This window comes from Paroedura picta, chromosome 11 (assembly GCF_049243985.1).
Source record: "Paroedura picta isolate Pp20150507F chromosome 11, Ppicta_v3.0, whole genome shotgun sequence".
In the NCBI taxonomy this organism is placed as follows: domain Eukaryota; kingdom Metazoa; phylum Chordata; class Lepidosauria; order Squamata; family Gekkonidae; genus Paroedura; species Paroedura picta.
Window position 1 is genome coordinate 1,572 of NC_135379.1, and position 17,390 is coordinate 18,961.

The window sequence follows — 17,390 nt, forward strand, 5'->3', positions numbered from 1 at the left end:
AACCCTAACCCTAACCCTAACCCTAACCCTAACCCTAACCCTAACCCTAACCCTAACCCTAACCCTAACCCTAACCCTAACCCTAACCCTAACCCTAACCCTAACCCTAACCCTAACCCTAACCCTAACCCTAACCCTAACCCTAACCCTAACCCTAACCCTAACCCTAACCCTAACCCTAACCCTAACCCTAACCCTAACCCTAACCCTAACCCTAACCCTAACCCTAACCCTAACCCTAACCCTAACCCTAACCCTAACCCTAACCCTAACCCTAACCCTAACCCTAACCCTAACCCTAACCCTAACCCTAACCCTAACCCTAACCCTAACCCTAACCCTAACCCTAACCCTAACCCTAACCCTAACCCTAACCCTAACCCTAACCCTAACCCTAACCCTAACCCTAACCCTAACCCTAACCCTAACCCTAACCCTAACCCTAACCCTAACCCTAACCCTAACCCTAACCCTAACCCTAACCCTAACCCTAACCCTAACCCTAACCCTAACCCTAACCCTAACCCTAACCCTAACCCTAACCCTAACCCTAACCCTAACCCTAACCCTAACCCTAACCCTAACCCTAACCCTAACCCTAACCCTAACCCTAACCCTAACCCTAACCCTAACCCTAACCCTAACCCTAACCCTAACCCTAACCCTAACCCTAACCCTAACCCTAACCCTAACCCTAACCCTAACCCTAACCCTAACCCTAACCCTAACCCTAACCCTAACCCTAACCCTAACCCTAACCCTAACCCTAACCCTAACCCTAACCCTAACCCTAACCCTAACCCTAACCCTAACCCTAACCCTAACCCTAACCCTAACCCTAACCCTAACCCTAACCCTAACCCTAACCCTAACCCTAACCCTAACCCTAACCCTAACCCTAACCCTAACCCTAACCCTAACCCTAACCCTAACCCTAACCCTAACCCTAACCCTAACCCTAACCCTAACCCTAACCCTAACCCTAACCCTAACCCTAACCCTAACCCTAACCCTAACCCTAACCCTAACCCTAACCCTAACCCTAACCCTAACCCTAACCCTAACCCTAACCCTAACCCTAACCCTAACCCTAACCCTAACCCTAACCCTAACCCTAACCCTAACCCTAACCCTAACCCTAACCCTAACCCTAACCCTAACCCTAACCCTAACCCTAACCCTAACCCTAACCCTAACCCTAACCCTAACCCTAACCCTAACCCTAACCCTAACCCTAACCCTAACCCTAACCCTAACCCTAACCCTAACCCTAACCCTAACCCTAACCCTAACCCTAACCCTAACCCTAACCCTAACCCTAACCCTAACCCTAACCCTAACCCTAACCCTAACCCTAACCCTAACCCTAACCCTAACCCTAACCCTAACCCTAACCCTAACCCTAACCCTAACCCTAACCCTAACCCTAACCCTAACCCTAACCCTAACCCTAACCCTAACCCTAACCCTAACCCTAACCCTAACCCTAACCCTAACCCTAACCCTAACCCTAACCCTAACCCTAACCCTAACCCTAACCCTAACCCTAACCCTAACCCTAACCCTAACCCTAACCCTAACCCTAACCCTAACCCTAACCCTAACCCTAACCCTAACCCTAACCCTAACCCTAACCCTAACCCTAACCCTAACCCTAACCCTAACCCTAACCCTAACCCTAACCCTAACCCTAACCCTAACCCTAACCCTAACCCTAACCCTAACCCTAACCCTAACCCTAACCCTAACCCTAACCCTAACCCTAACCCTAACCCTAACCCTAACCCTAACCCTAACCCTAACCCTAACCCTAACCCTAACCCTAACCCTAACCCTAACCCTAACCCTAACCCTAACCCTAACCCTAACCCTAACCCTAACCCTAACCCTAACCCTAACCCTAACCCTAACCCTAACCCTAACCCTAACCCTAACCCTAACCCTAACCCTAACCCTAACCCTAACCCTAACCCTAACCCTAACCCTAACCCTAACCCTAACCCTAACCCTAACCCTAACCCTAACCCTAACCCTAACCCTAACCCTAACCCTAACCCTAACCCTAACCCTAACCCCTAACCCTAACCCTAACCCTAACCCTAACCCTAACCCTAACCCTAACCCTAACCCTAACCCTAACCCTAACCCTAACCCTAACCCTAACCCTAACCCTAACCCTAACCCTAACCCTAACCCTAACCCTAACCCTAACCCTAACCCTAACCCTAACCCTAACCCTAACCCTAACCCTAACCCTAACCCTAACCCTAACCCTAACCCTAACCCTAACCCTAACCCTAACCCTAACCCTAACCCTAACCCTAACCCTAACCCTAACCCTAACCCTAACCCTAACCCTAACCCTAACCCTAACCCTAACCCTAACCCTAACCCTAACCCTAACCCTAACCCTAACCCTAACCCTAACCCTAACCCTAACCCTAACCCTAACCCTAACCCTAACCCTAACCCTAACCCTAACCCTAACCCTAACCCTAACCCTAACCCTAACCCTAACCCTAACCCTAACCCTAACCCTAACCCTAACCCTAACCCTAACCCTAACCCTAACCCTAACCCTAACCCTAACCCTAACCCTAACCCTAACCCTAACCCTAACCCTAACCCTAACCCTAACCCTAACCCTAACCCTAACCCTAACCCTAACCCTAACCCTAACCCTAACCCTAACCCTAACCCTAACCCTAACCCCAACCCTAACCCTAACCCTAACCCCAACCCCAACCCCAACCCCAACCCCAACCCCAACCCCAACCCCAACCCCAACCCCAACCCTCACCCTCACCCTAACCCTTAACCCTTAACCCTTAACCCTAACCCTTAACCCTTAACCCTAACCCTAACCCCTAAAAAAAAAACCCTCAACCCAAATCCCTAAAAACCATCACCACAAAGAGACATTCAAAGAAAGAACCGCAAAGATAGAAATATAGAGATAATAGATGAAAGATAGAAAATGAGAAAGACAGATAGAAAGAGATAGAGAGAATGAAGCATAGAGAGATAGAAAAAAAGACAAGATTTCAGGATGTCAGAGTTGTAAAAAAAATTACACTTGTTTAGGACAATCTTTATTCACGCAGTGTCACATGAGGGGTAAAACACAAATGATTTCCTGGTTGCAAATGTGGGATGGTAAATCTTGCCTTTGCAGCCCTCCTAACCAGGAAGTTCCCCCCCCCACACACACTCTCCCTCTTGCAGCTTTTTGCCTCCTGACGAGGCTGCAAGGGAAAGCAAAACCAACTTCTTCCTCTGCTACTTGGTTTGTCAATCATAGCAGGCCACCACAGCACAGCAGTTCTTTCCCTTACCTTATCTTGCACTCTGATTAACAGAGGAAGGTGGGGGGGGGGGTGTTAAACAGACCCCTTCCCAATTAATCTGGAAAGCATCCCTTAAAAAGCCTCTGTTTCTCCCTGCCTGGCAACAAAACCTTGGAGGCTTTGTACTACTGTGTGTGACAAAAAGGGTTATCTCAGAGTGTGCAACTCCATCTCAGGTAAACTTAATGGATCACTCGTGAGATGGAGTCCCTGTATTGATCAAGCTGTCTGCCTCGACAGCTACTAATGTGAATGGCCTGGCTGTAAGCGCTGAACTTCAAGACAGCTAGACAAGTTACAGTGGCCTCTTGGCAATTGTTTGGACCTTGTGCCTCCCTGTTTGTTGGTATGAAACATAGTCACAGTATTCCTTGCCTGCAGCAGGATGGACACCTTCAAAAGATTACTGAAAAACAGCTAAGGACATCACACACTATTTGCAATTCCAGCAAATTAAGGTGCCAAACCAAATTAAAGCAAGGCATGGTGGGAAAGCAGGCTGCACTTCTCTATGACTGTCCTGTGCAGGCATGCATGGGACTACGCGTATGCAGCTGCTTGCCACAGAGGTACTCAGTTGAAAAGGTGACAAGGCAGGCATGGGCAAAGAATAAGCCACTGTGTATTGTGGACAGGCTGAGAAGCTGGGTTTGGATGCAAGTGCAAGTTCCAGCTCATGAAAGAGATGCTTCCCATGACCTTTGGCACAAATCGAGATTGGGAACAAGAGTGACGACACACACAGAGCGTAAAAACACTCCAGTGTTACATTCAGTGTACTCGTTAGGCGAAAATATGGAATTTGGCTCTGCCAAGTGAGACATTCCTAACCCCTGGGCAACCTTCTCATGCAAGTAGACTTTCAGATGTCTGCACTAAACTCAGAATGCATGACTAGCCGGGTTCTTTTTAAAGAGATTGTTGATATGGTAGTTTTCACTACTCTAAGCAACACGCACAGCATTGCCTTTCTAACAAAGGTTTGTGCAAGGTGGCTTGCCGTAGCCAAGCTAATACTAAAACTATAACCTCAAACAAACTCATGTTTTTAAAACAAATGTCAAGGCACCAGGACAAAATTGTAAACATTGCAGTTTTCATATGTTTCAAGCAGCAAAATAATAATAAATAACTTACCCCTAACCCTAACCCTAACCCTAAATCCTAACCTGAACCCCTAACCCTAAACCCCAACCCCCACCCTCACCCTCACCCTTAACCCTTAGCCCTAACCCTAACACTAACCCTAACCACCCTAACCCTAACCCTAGCCACACCGTTGCCAGGGGGAAGGGAGGGGATCAGGCCTTCCCACCGGGCCCAGAATCACCGCACCCAGGGGCAATGCAGCTAATACTGAACATTTTACAAATTCAGTGAGGTCCTGCAACTTGCTTTTCAGTTCCAGTAATTGCTATGACAACTCCTAATTCACCATATTTGAGCTATACACTCCATCAGCAAGTGGAAAATAACTTTGTGACACTTACTTCATATGCAACTCCATGCTGAGTTCATAGCCCTTTTCTCTACATCATTGGAAAGTCATTGATATTTCTAGAAAGGAGGGAAACCAAAGCTCACATTAGTACAAAAATTCAGTAAGTACCAAGTACCCAGGCAAAGTAGCAGAAGGTTGCTTTTCCTTAGAAAGTCATTTATGGGATCTGCTCTAATTACTCTGCAGGATCTTTACCATAATCCCATGGTGAATTTAACAAAGCTCTCAACACTTGGACAGCTCTAAATAAATCTCCCACCTCTACCTTGTCGTTATTTAAATAAATGATTCTTTGCCCTGCTTATCCTACCCACAGGGACTCAACACACTTCCCATGCCCGTTCCATCCTCCTCCTCCATCTTATGCTCATAATAACCTTGGGAAGTACACTGGCATAAAGAATAAGCAACAGTCTACAGTCAGCCAGTGGGCTTCCATGGTAAAGGAGGGATCTGAACCTCGTTCTTCTGGTTTCTAGTCCAATTCCCTAACTGCTGCTTTCACATATACTCAGTAAAACAACGGTTTCCAGTTCCTGTACCTTATTGCAGTTTACCAGAGATTCAAATTCCTGCTGTTTAATTTTATTCTTTTGCTCACTCAGTGCCTCTTTTGTTGATTTAAAAAATGTGGCTTCTTCCAATATCTATCGTAACTTTTTCTCATACCCCTGGAACAATCAAAACACCAAATAAAGCTCTTTGTTGCTGTTGTTAGGTGCAAAGTCGTGTTCAACCCATCGCGACCCCATGGACAATGATCCTCCAGGCCTTCCTGTCCTCTACCATTCCCCCGAGTCCATTTAAGTTTGCACCTACTGCTTCACTGACTCCATCCAGCCACCTCATTTTCTGTTGTCCCCTTCTTCTTTTGCCCTTGATCGCTCCCAGCATTAGGCTCTTCTCCAGGGAGTCCTTCCTTCTCATGAAGTGGCCAAAGTATTTGCGTTTCATCTTCAGGATCTGGCCTTCTAAGGAGCAGTCAGGGCTGATCTCATCTAGGACTGACCGGTTTGTTCGCCTTGCAGTCCAAGGGACTCGCAAGAGTCTTCTCCAGCACCAGAGTTCAAAAGCCTCAATTCTTTGACGCTCGGCCTTCCTTATGGTCCAACTCTCACAGCCATACATTGCAACTGGGAACACCATAGCCTTGACTAAATGCACTTTTGTTGGCAGGGTGATGTCTCTGCTTTTTAGGATGCTGTCTAGATTTGCCATAGCTTTCCTCCCCAGGAGCAAGTGTCTTTTAATTACTTTGCTGCAGTCCCCATCTGCAGTGATCTTGGAGCCCAGGAAAATAAAATCTGTCACTATCTCCATTTCTTCCCCATCTATTTGCCAGGAATTGAGAGGGCTGGATGCCATGATCTTTGTTTTCTTGATGTTGAGCTTCAAGCCAACTTTTGCACTCTCCTCCTTCACCCGAAACAACAGGCTCTTTAGTTCCTCTTCACTTTCTGCTATTAGAGTGGTATCATCTGCATATCTGTTGATATTTCTCCCTGCAATCTTGATCCCAATTTGTGACTCCTCTAATCCCGCCTTTCTCATGAAAAAGCTCTATTTCCTCTCAAAGCCATCCTTTTTTTTTTCTTATCATGTTTCAATTTAAATAAATTGTATGGAGCCTCTTTAGATGTTAAGAGGTTTGTCATTGCCTACCTCCATATCATGGCCCCAGTATTCCCTGGACATTTTCTGTCAAAATACTAGCCTCTTTTACTTCTGAGATCTTATGAAATGAAGCTAGCCAAGTCAGGATCCATTCATCAGTCAGTAGGAGGGTTTACATCACAGTTCCCTTTATGAAATGGATGCAATTCTGGGAAAGCATACATGAACGCTCGCTGCTCTATCACTGAGCAAGCAACCATAGTTGTATAGCTCTGAGGTCTTAGGACAGTCACCTTAGACTTTTGACAAGGTGGCCTAGAAAGACAAGAGACTCCTCTGCTTGGATTTCCCAGAATATGTGCAAAGGTCATACGGCCAGATCCTGTCCCTCAAAGGAAGCAACTAAATGTGTGCTTATTAGGAAGTTAGCCCCTTTCACTTCATTGGACCTTTTTGCCAAGAAAGCATTCATGGGATTAGGCTAGAATAAGTTGCAAGAAACAGATAAATGCAGAAATGTGCTCAAGACTAACTCTGGCTTTACTAGAACAGTTTGGGCTAAGATCCATTGGAATCCTTGGGAACTGTCTGACCAGAGCCAACTAACCCTAACCCTAGAATTTGAGCCAGGCCCTGTGGGGGAGGGGAGGAGACCCCCATTCTTCAAGGTCACAGCATGTGCAGGCACAGGAGGGTTTTGAACACAGAAAGCCCCAGAATCTGAGCCAGTCTCTGCGGGAGGAGGAGACCACCTGTTCTTCAAAGTCACAGCAGACATACGCACAAGATGGCCCTGATCCTGGACAGCCCCAGAATCCCAGCCAGGCCCTGGGTGTGGGTGGGAGGGGAACCCCTTTCTTCATAGTCATGGCAGGTGCAGAAGGGCCCTGACCCCAGACAGCCCCAGAATCTGAGCCAGGCCCTGGAATGAGTGGGAGAGGACCCCCTTTCTTCATAGTCACAGCAGGCACAGGAGGGCCTTGACCCCGGACATCCCCAGAACCCGAGCCCTGGCCTGGGGGTGGGAGGGGACCCCTGTTCTTCAAAGTCATGGCGGGCACAGGAGGGCGCTGACCCCAGACGGCCCCAGAACCAAGGGGCGGGTGGGAGGGGACCCCCTTTCTTCATGGTCACGGCAGGCGCAGAAGGACCCTCATCCCGGACAGCCCCAGAATCCGAGCCAGGCCCTGGGGGTGGGGATGGGAGGGGATCCCTGTTCTTAAAAGTAACGGCAGGCTCAGGAGGGCCCTGTCCCCGGACAGCCCCAGAATCCGAGCCAGGCCCTGGGGGTGGAAGGGGACCCCCTTTCTTCATGGTCACGGCAGGCGCAGGGCAGAAGGCGAGAAGGGGGGGTGGGGTCCCCCATCCTTAAAAGTCACAGTAGAAACAGGAGGGCCTTGACCCCGGAGGAGAACCCTTGGAGCGGGGGGCGGGGGGCGTGGCGGCGGCAGAGAGCAGCGGCCACTGCGACCCAGGCTCCTGGAGCATGAGACCGCTCTGACAGGCCGGGGTGGGTGGTCTTTCGGAACACTGACAGAAGACCCCGCTTCCTCCCGCCCGGCTACGAGGGTCTTTCGTCTTTCCAGCCCAGCCCAGCCCAGCGAAGACGGCGCCCTGGGAGCTTGGGCGGGACCAGGACCCCTTTTCCGGCCGGAAGCAGAAGTGCCGGAAGCGAGCCGAGAGGGTGTGGCCAGAGAGACCTCAAAAGGCCTGTATAGCCCGAAAACTCTATCGTTGCTTCGCCGCCCCCCCCCCCCTTCTGCCCGCCCGGCTGCCTGGCCGAGAGATCTTGGCACGGTCCCCCCTTCCCCGCCGGCCCCAGCAAGCCTTCCTGAGGCGGTGGCCGAGGCCTCCCCGCCGCCCTGGCCGCCCGACGCCTGGCTGCGCTGCCCGGGAACCACGGGCTCCCCTGGACGGACGGACGGACGGACCGCACGCACCGCCTCCCTCCCTCGCTCCCTCGGAACTTGCCGGCGAGGCGGCGGAGAGCCAGAGAAGGGCTTCCAAGCAGGGTTTCCCAAATCCTAACCGGATCCTCTAACGAAATGCCTCTGGCATGTGGGCTTATTATCTACTGCTGTTGTCCCATTAAAAACAGAATTGCAGTCCGCCACCTGGAATCCAGCTGCTGCTTCTGAGCAGCACACTCCGCCCTAACGCTCTCAGCCCATTGCTTACGCTCTCAGGCTTGCGATAAGATAGTTACCGGCAATTACCTTGTAAAAATGTTTCACACTGGTATTGGGAACAGATGGGACAAGCAACATATGGTGATGTGATAGCCTTTGATCACTTTCACAGACAGTTTTATTTCTCCCATGTTTGTGTGAACAACAATTGAATTTCAGGGGGATTGATTGGCTGTTTTGGCAAAATACATTGGCTGTGTCTGGATGTGTGACACTCATGGGGTGCCTTTCATTTGAGGCTCTACCTGGCCTATATGTTGCTTTCTATTAAGTTGCCAGATCCAGGTTTTTCATTAAGGGGTTGATCAATTACTGCTATTTTAATCTGGAAACCATTCTTTGAAACTTTCAGTGGTTTTGTCTGTCCATTAGTCCAAACACAAGCATTCACATATTTCATCATGCTGACATATTGATAAATAGGGACCAGGGAAATTTGTGGGGTGGAGGGGCGATTTATTAATTATTATATTTATATACCGCCTCTCCTGGTATCTGCCTGCTTGTGGCAATTTACATCCTCCTCCCCCTGCCCAGCTCATCCACCCATTCACCAGCTCCTGGGGAGAGAACTGGCAGTTCCTTGGCACAGGGTGGGGAGGAGGGGGCCTTGTCAGCTCCCTTTCCTCCTCTGCCTGCCTATTCTACACTGCTGCTTGGCAGCAAGTATGTAGCTGCACCTCCTGGTTCCTTTTTACCACTCAAACATGCACTGCTTCCTTTGAGGTGTGTTAGCAGGTTGGCTAGTGAAAACAAATATGTGATTTCGAAGAATTACTCTGGTTTATTTTCTGTAGCAAGTTTCTTTTTATTCCCTCAGGTTGATAAAATTACAGGAGAAATTCCAGTACCTGTCTCTTTGCTGTAGAGGGTGGCCCAACTTTTTATTTATTTTACTACTTTTGTATACCACTCTCCCTGAGGCTCAGGGCGGTTCACATGGAATGTAAAGAACAATACATCAAACTTAGTTTTTGTATCAAATAAAAACAATATATACTTTGGCTTTGGAATCATCCTTTGAGCATCACAATGCATGCGGTGCTTTTTCTTAATTCTATTTTGTACAGTGACTACTACAGCTGCCTAGGGAAGAGAAGGAGTCAGCTAAAAAATGGCTGCCATAGGAAGAGGAGAAGTCAGCCGCAAAATGGCTGCCATGAATCAACTATAAAATGGCTGCCATGAGAATGGGAGGAGTCAGCTACAAAATGGCTGCTAATAAAAGGGGACGTGTCAGCTACAAAATGGCTGCCATAGGAAGGGGAGGAGTCAGCTACAAAATGGCTGGCTAGGGAACGAAAGGAGTCAGCTACAAATGGCTGATAATAGAAGGGGAGGAGGCAGCTACAAAATGGCTACTTAGGGAAGGGGAAGATTCAGCTATAAAATGGCTGCCATGAGAAGGGGAAGAGTCAGCTACAAAATGGCTGCCATAGGAAGGGGAGGGGCCAGCTACAACCTTTCAAATACTTAAAGAGGGCTATCATGTCCCCTCTCAACCTTCTTTTCTCCAGGCTGAACATTCCCAAGTCCCTCAACCTATCTTCATAGGGCTTTGTCCCTTGGCCCCAGATCATCTTTGTCGCTCTCCTCTGTACGCTTTCAATTTTATCTACATCCTTCTTGAAGTGAGGCCTCCAGAACTGCACACAGTACTCCAGGTGTGGTCTGACCAGTGCCGTATACAATGGAACTATGACATCTTGTGATTTTGATGTGATGCCCCGGTTGATACAGCCCCAAATGGCATTTGCCTTTTTTACCGCTGCATCACACTGCCTGCTCATGTTTAGTTTACAATCCATAAGTACCCCAAGGTCTTGTTCACACACAGTGTTACCTAGAAGCATATCCCCCATCCAGTAGGCATGCTTTTCATTTTTCTGACTCAGATGCAGAACTTTACACTTATCTTTATTAAATTGCATCTTGTTCTCATTTGCCCATTTTTCCATTGTGTTCAGATCTCGTTGAACTCTGTCTCTATCTTCCGGAATATTTGCCAGTCCTCCCAATTTGGTGTCATCTGCAAACTTGATGACTAGTCCTTCCACCCCCTCATCTAGATCATTAATAAATATATTAAAAAGTACCGGACCGAGCACCGAGCCCTGAGGTACCCCGCTACTCACCTCCCTCCAGTCTGATGAAACACCATTGACAACAACTCTTTGAGTGCGGTTCTCTAACCAATTCCGTATCCACCTAAGTGTTTGAAGAAGGGCCATTTAACAACCACATACCAGGGGTAATTGATATTGTTTCTAAAAAGCTGAGATATCACCTTGCCAGGGAAATGGAGACCCATGACGCTGTTAAATACAGATTATAAGATTTCTGAACAATAGGTTATCTTCAATACTGTACTATGCCCAAACAAATGCCATTCCGGGCAGGAAAATTCATTGCCGTCCTAAGAGATATATTCACAAAAGTGGCTGATGGTCAATGGGAGGGTATTTTGCTCCAATGTGATCAGAGCAAGTCATTTGATAGAGTACTTCATGCTATTTATGGGGACTTTTAAAAGCCAAAGGAATTCCAGAGCAGTTCATTTAGATGTTAAAAACTATGTATAAGGGAGCAGTGGTACAACCATTGGTTAATGGAAGGATGGGAAAGACAATATATTTAAGGGGTGGTTTAAGACAAGGTTGCCCATTAAGCCCCCTACATCAGCGATCCCCAACCTGTGGGCTGCGGACCACATGTGGTCCTTTGACTAATTGGAGGTGGGCCCCAAAGGACGCCTTCTCCCCCTCCCCCGGCCCTTTACTTCATCCCTCCCCCCCCGGCCCTTTACAACACACTTTGGGTGTCATTGTCTCCCATCACTCCCAGATGGGACTATCTTGTTGCAGAGAAACAATCATTCTTATTTTTTGTACTTTGCGTAAAATACAAAGTGGTGATAAATCTTCATTGTCAGAAGGAGAAAGAATTCCAACTCCTTGATGCAAAGTCGTCTTTCAGGAAGTAGATCAAGGTCCTCCCTGCCAGTGCCAGGAGGAGCCGAAGTATGAGAAGTGATTGCATCATCTCTGCCAAGGGCCTCTGTCTTTTGGGCTTGTAAGAGGTGTGCCTAGGAGTTATTTCTTTGTCAGCATTTTCAAAATGACCTTGCACTAGGAGTCAAAGGAGCACTTCTTAAAGAGGCATTCTGCAAGGATTCTCGCAAGTCAGTAAAACGTCTTGAGGGAAGCATACAAATCCAAAAGCTTCCAGAACAAAATATGAACATTGCTTGCTTCAATGTCATCTTCATTATTTTCTGCAACAATTTTCTACTAGAAACTGGTAAGTGTAATTTTAGGCAGTGTTCCTTGAAGAAAATTATCTTGTGACTAACCTATAATGAGACATATCATGGGACGATTACATGAGACAATTCAGATGGATACATTACCAAAAAAATAAAATAAACAAATACGTAGGTTGATCCTGAAGGTACTCAGCTTATGTTCATGACATTTGAACAGAACAAAGGCTGCTCAGTTCTGGCACATCTGTGACTCTTCTGTTTGGGCATTACTTTATTTAAAATGAAACTTCTTAAGCACTAGGCAAACACCTTTTAAAAAAATCATGGCCTTTACATTATTTTAAAATCTTTTGTCCTTGTCTGACTTCTGCCCACTCCGTGTGTTTAATTGTCCTTTTAGGGGATCTTGTTGGTCTCTTGTATGACATTATGAATGTTTCTACTGGCCCCTCACGGTTGTTTTTGTTTTTACCTTGGAGCCTATTATCATTCATTTTGCTAAGAGGTGTGCTTTGGCTGGATTTTATCTTATTTGTCCTTTTGTTTTAAAATAATTTCTCTATGATGTTTTATAGTTCTAAGATGTATTGTAAACAACACTGTATCGGTTTGACATTAAAATGCAGACTATATATATTGTAACCAACCATTTCAATTTTGTAAACAGGAGCCCAACATTCCTGCTCGAATAGGTGTGGCGAATCTCCAACCAACTGCTCTTGTCAAGCAACATGCAAGTCCCTGGGAATCTGCTGTCCAGATTACTGGCAATTCTGCCTACATATCTCTCCTTATTCAGGAACGCTGCTTGGAGGAAAAGATCTGACTATCTTAAATGTGACCTTTGAGACCTCTGCTGATGTGAAATGCAGGTGAGTTGAGAAACCTAATTTAGGTTAAGGGAATAAGCATCAGGATAACAGATTGAGGCTCCTCCCCTCCCCAAACCCCATCCGCCTCAAGTTTCACCCTCAAATCTCCAGGAAATTCACAGGTAGATTTGGCAGCGCTAGGACATATGGGAAAGTTTCAAACATCAAACCACAACATCCTTGTGGCCTCTAAGGTTGATCAGGAAGTTGCAGATGGCAGTGCAGTCTGAAGACAGGGAGGCAGCTTTCACAGGCCCAGGAGTTGGTCGCCACCAGTCTTGATGCAAAGCCAGAGGCACTGGCCACAAAAGGCAGATTTCTGCAGCTCCATTCCCCAGCTGCTACCCTCCCACCACCTCTCCACCAGAGGGGTGATGTCCTGGGGATGCTATAAACAATGTCATCCCAGTGTGGGAGCAGGCCTGCTGCATAGCCAAGAGGAAGCATGTGACTTAAAACACAGAGAGCAGGATGCTGTTTTCACCAGATTTTAAAAGAAAAATCACTGCATGAAAATGGAATAGGTCAAAAATATATATTGGGCAGGACCTACAGCCTCAGTTGATAGTCCTGTCTACCTAGCAGACACTGACTTGTATCTGTATTAGGGTTCAAGCTAAGTACGGTCAGCCTTGGTTAGTACTTGGGTGGGAGACCGCTGAGGAAGCTCAGGAGGGAGGCAACGGCCAACCATCTCTGAACATCTCTTGCCTTGAAAACTCTTCATGGCCTCCACAAGTCAACTGTGTCTTGATGACACTTTCCATCCCCCCACCCCAGTAGTCCCATATCTGTAGGTATAGTACATTGAGAACACATTTCCTTTATAAGGACTAATTCACATACAGTATAGTATAGTGGTGAAAATGTCAGATTACGACATAGGAAACCCATATTCAAATCTGCTGACTGCCAGGGAAGCTAGTTGGGTGGCCTTGGGCTAGTCACATATTCTTAGCCTAACCTACCTCAGAGGAAGGGAGAATGATGGAGGCTGCTTTGGGTGCCCATTGAAGAGAAAGGCAAGATATAAATAAAATAAAGTAATAAATAATACATCATATTGCAAATCTGCTATTTATTTTTGGAAGCTTTGGAGACTGAAAAAGAATCTGGTTTACCTAAATATATAAACCAGACTTTCTCAACCAGGGTTTGTGATACCTTGCAGCTTCTGGATAACCCTGAGTTCTCTGAATGGGTAGGAGTTAATTACTTTTAAAATATGTTTTTTTTAAATTTTAACCATTGTCATAGAATCATAGAATCATAGAATCATAGAGTTGTAAGGGGCCATACAGGCCATCTAGTCCAACCCCTGCTCAACGCAGGATCAGCCCAAAGCATCCTAAAGCATCCAAGAAAAGTGTGCATCCAACCTTTGCTTGAAGACTGCCAGTGAGGGGTGATATGCTCATATCATGCTCATTTTTGGGGTGATATGCTCATGTCATCTCCCAACATGGTCAATGATGGGCCCGGAGAGGGTAGGAAGGGGAGGGGTCCCAGGTGAGTATGTATTCCCAACCTTATTCTGTATGATCATGCCACTTTGCAGGTTTCTCGAAGCTTTTTTTAAATAATTTTTTTTATTTTCCTTTTATATAAGATAGAAAGAATACTAGTACAGTAAAAAAAACAAGTCATTTTACAGAATATAGAAAAATAGGAATGCTCTAAAACACACCAACTTATAGAGAAGGAAAAAAGAAACACTTTAGTAACAACATCTCCCCTCCCTCTACCCCCCAGAGTCCCCGTTTGCTTGAAGTTTAATTTTGTCAGATATTCCAGGTCAAAGTTCCACTGTTCTTGAAATTCTTCAACTACTTTTCTGTTGACTATAGATGTAACCTTGTTGCAGTAGTTGCATAGAAGTATAAGTTTTTAGCACAAGTGAAAGGCCATTCCTGACAGATACTCAACAACATATTTCCAGATTTGATTAAGTACTTACCATTAAACATTTTTAATAAAAATTCTTCTTATACAACCCCATTTCAAGTTTTTTTTTTTTTTTTGGGGGGGGGGTGGAAGCAGAATTTAGGAATACTCTTTATACTGAGAAAAACATTGAAGTTTGAACCTTTCTGCCTGGTAGGACTTTTTCCCTTTTAATTGTTATAGAGGAAAGACTATTGCTCCCATTTCTGAATGGCATTTCCTGTAATGGACTTCAGAATATGCTTTGATTAATATGCCAATTTAAGACATCTTCTGGTTATGCAAATTTTGTGTGGGAGTGGAGCAGCAGGACTCAAATTTCCCAGCTGTGTTAATGGACAGAAAGTTTTGTAACTGTTTATGTGATTGGGAGACGTTCCAAGATCATTGCACTATTTTGCAAGACTATACACACTTGTTTTGAAACTATGCCATTTAAATGGATAGGATTTATTTCTGAGTAAATAAGCATTAGCCTTTAAGGCTGCAGTCCTATTTGCACTTCATTGACAGCAAATTCAATAGAAACCAGTGAACAATCACTGTGATCAATAGGAACTTGGTATGCATAGAACCTTCTTTCAGATGACTGTGGTGGGGACTTTCCTGTTCTACTCACACTAAAAACAACATGCTAAGGTGCATAAGTATGTAACTGTCCATGGCCCAGCATGTCAGAGAAGAACAAACAAGAACACCCACTGTATAGCACTTGCAAAACCACATTCTCCTGCTGAAGCCATGAAAGCAGAGTGTGGATGGCCCAGGGCCCGGTTCCATTGGTCTCCCTTTCAGGCCAGTTTTGCTCTTGTCTCAGAAAAGAGCCTCAGGAAACCCTGGGATGAGTAGTTAATCAAGTTAAGAGATGTTTTCTCTTTAACTTTTTGGCACCAGTAAATAGGAGGAGAGGCAAGGCAATAATTACTGACCTTGATAGGCATGTTATGAAAATTACCAAAGCTGGAAACCTTGACGCAAGCCTATCTGAGGAAAGAAGGAGCACAGGCAACAAGCAGTGGAGCAAAGAGGGGGAATTAATACTTCCATCCCCTGGTTGCTTTGCTAGCCTATTGTCAATGAAAGCCCACCACCTCAGGTGGCCCATTCTGGTTGAGTAAGAAAAGGGACCTAAACAGGGGCCAATACCATATAGATGGTTAGTCAACCTGTGGGCCTCCAGATGTTCATGTACTACAATTCCCATGAGCTCTTGCCAGCAGTTGCTAGCAGGGGCTCATGGTAATTGTAGTCCATCAACATCTGGAGGCCCACAAGTTGACTACCCCTGCCATAAACCACCCTTCATAATATCCAGGGACACTGATCATTGCAGTGTGTAATTCTGGGAGATATCCAGGTCCCACCTGGAGGTGGGCAATCCTGCCACTGCACCACAGTTGGCTTTTCCCTTATTCAGTAAACACAGGACACACCAGGGCTATAGTCAGCTTTCCTGACTCCCATTCATCCAGATGTGGCTTAAAATAAATGAGTGATTAATTAGTGCCTTCCTTCTATTTCTTGCTTTTCAAGTAAGAAAAAGTCTAGGGACATGGCAGGACCACTGCTAGGACAAGACACTGAAATTATAACAGATGATGAAGAGACGGCTGAACTGCCTAACTCCTATTTCTCCTCAGTCTTCTCTTGTGAGGGATATAGTTCTCAGTGTGGAAAAAAACATAACACAACAGGGGAGATGGGAATGGTGGCCTAGAATCACTGTGGGGGCAGTCCACAAACACCTAGTTTCTTTAAATGTAACAAAGTCTTCTGGGCCAGATGAATTGCATCCAAGAGTACTAAAAGAACTTGCAGATATAATCTCTGAACCTCTGTCAATTATTTTTGACACTTCTTGGAGAACAGGTGAGGTGCCCGATGATTGGAGGCGGTTGAATGTTGTCCCCAGAAAAGCAAAAAAGAGGATCCGAGTAACTATCGACCTGTCAGCTTGACATCTGTAGCTGGCAAAATGTTGGAACAGATCTTCAAACAGTCACTCCTTGACAGCTGGAACAGAGAGCTGTGATTTCTAAGACTCAGAACAAATCATGTCAGACCAACCATCTCTTTTTTCGAGAAAGTAACTGCTGGACCAGGGGAATGTTGTGGACATAGTTTATCTGGATTTCATTAAATGGTTTGATAAGGTTCCACATGATATTCTTGTTGACAAGTTAGTAAAATGTGGTATAGATCCTTATTCTGTCAGGTAGATCGATAACTGGTTGACAGACTGCACTCTTGGAGAGGAGTCACAAGTGGAGTTCCCCAGGGGCCTGTGTTGCTCAACATTTTGTAGTTATTCTGTGTTGTTCAACATATTTATAAATGATTTCGATGAGGGATTATCACATCAAAATCACAAGATGTCATAGTCCCATTGTATACGGCACTGGTCAGACCACACCTGGAGTACTGTGTGCAGTTCTGGAGGCCTCACTTCAAGATGGACGTAGATAAAATTGAAAGGGTACAGAGGAGAGCGACGAGGCTGATCTGGGGGCAAGGGACCAAGTCCTATGAAGATAGGTTGAGGGACTTGGGAATGTTCAGCCTGGAGAAAAGAAGGTTGAGAGGGGACATGATAGCCCTCTTTAAGTATTTGAAAGGTTGTCACTTGGAGGAGGGCAGGATGCTGTTTCCATTGGCTGC

The 17,390-nt window shown here is 46.1% G+C and overlaps 1 protein-coding gene across 2 annotated transcripts in view; it reads left to right on the forward strand.

The window, feature by feature from the left end:
* Positions 1-11,726: 11,726 nt before the first annotated feature.
* SUSD2 (sushi domain containing 2) overlaps positions 11,727-17,390 on the forward strand; it is a 41,531-nt gene continuing 35,867 nt past the window's right edge. Inside the window, exons 1-2 of one of the 2 annotated variants that reach the window (XM_077303313.1) lie at positions 11,727-11,951; positions 12,584-12,788. In XM_077303313.1, coding sequence (XP_077159428.1) covers positions 11,888-11,951; positions 12,584-12,788 — 269 coding nt within the window. In that variant the 5' untranslated portion in view covers positions 11,727-11,887. The remainder of the gene's footprint in view (positions 11,952-12,583; positions 12,789-17,390) is intronic. The other variant, XM_077303312.1, reaches the window with a different exon arrangement.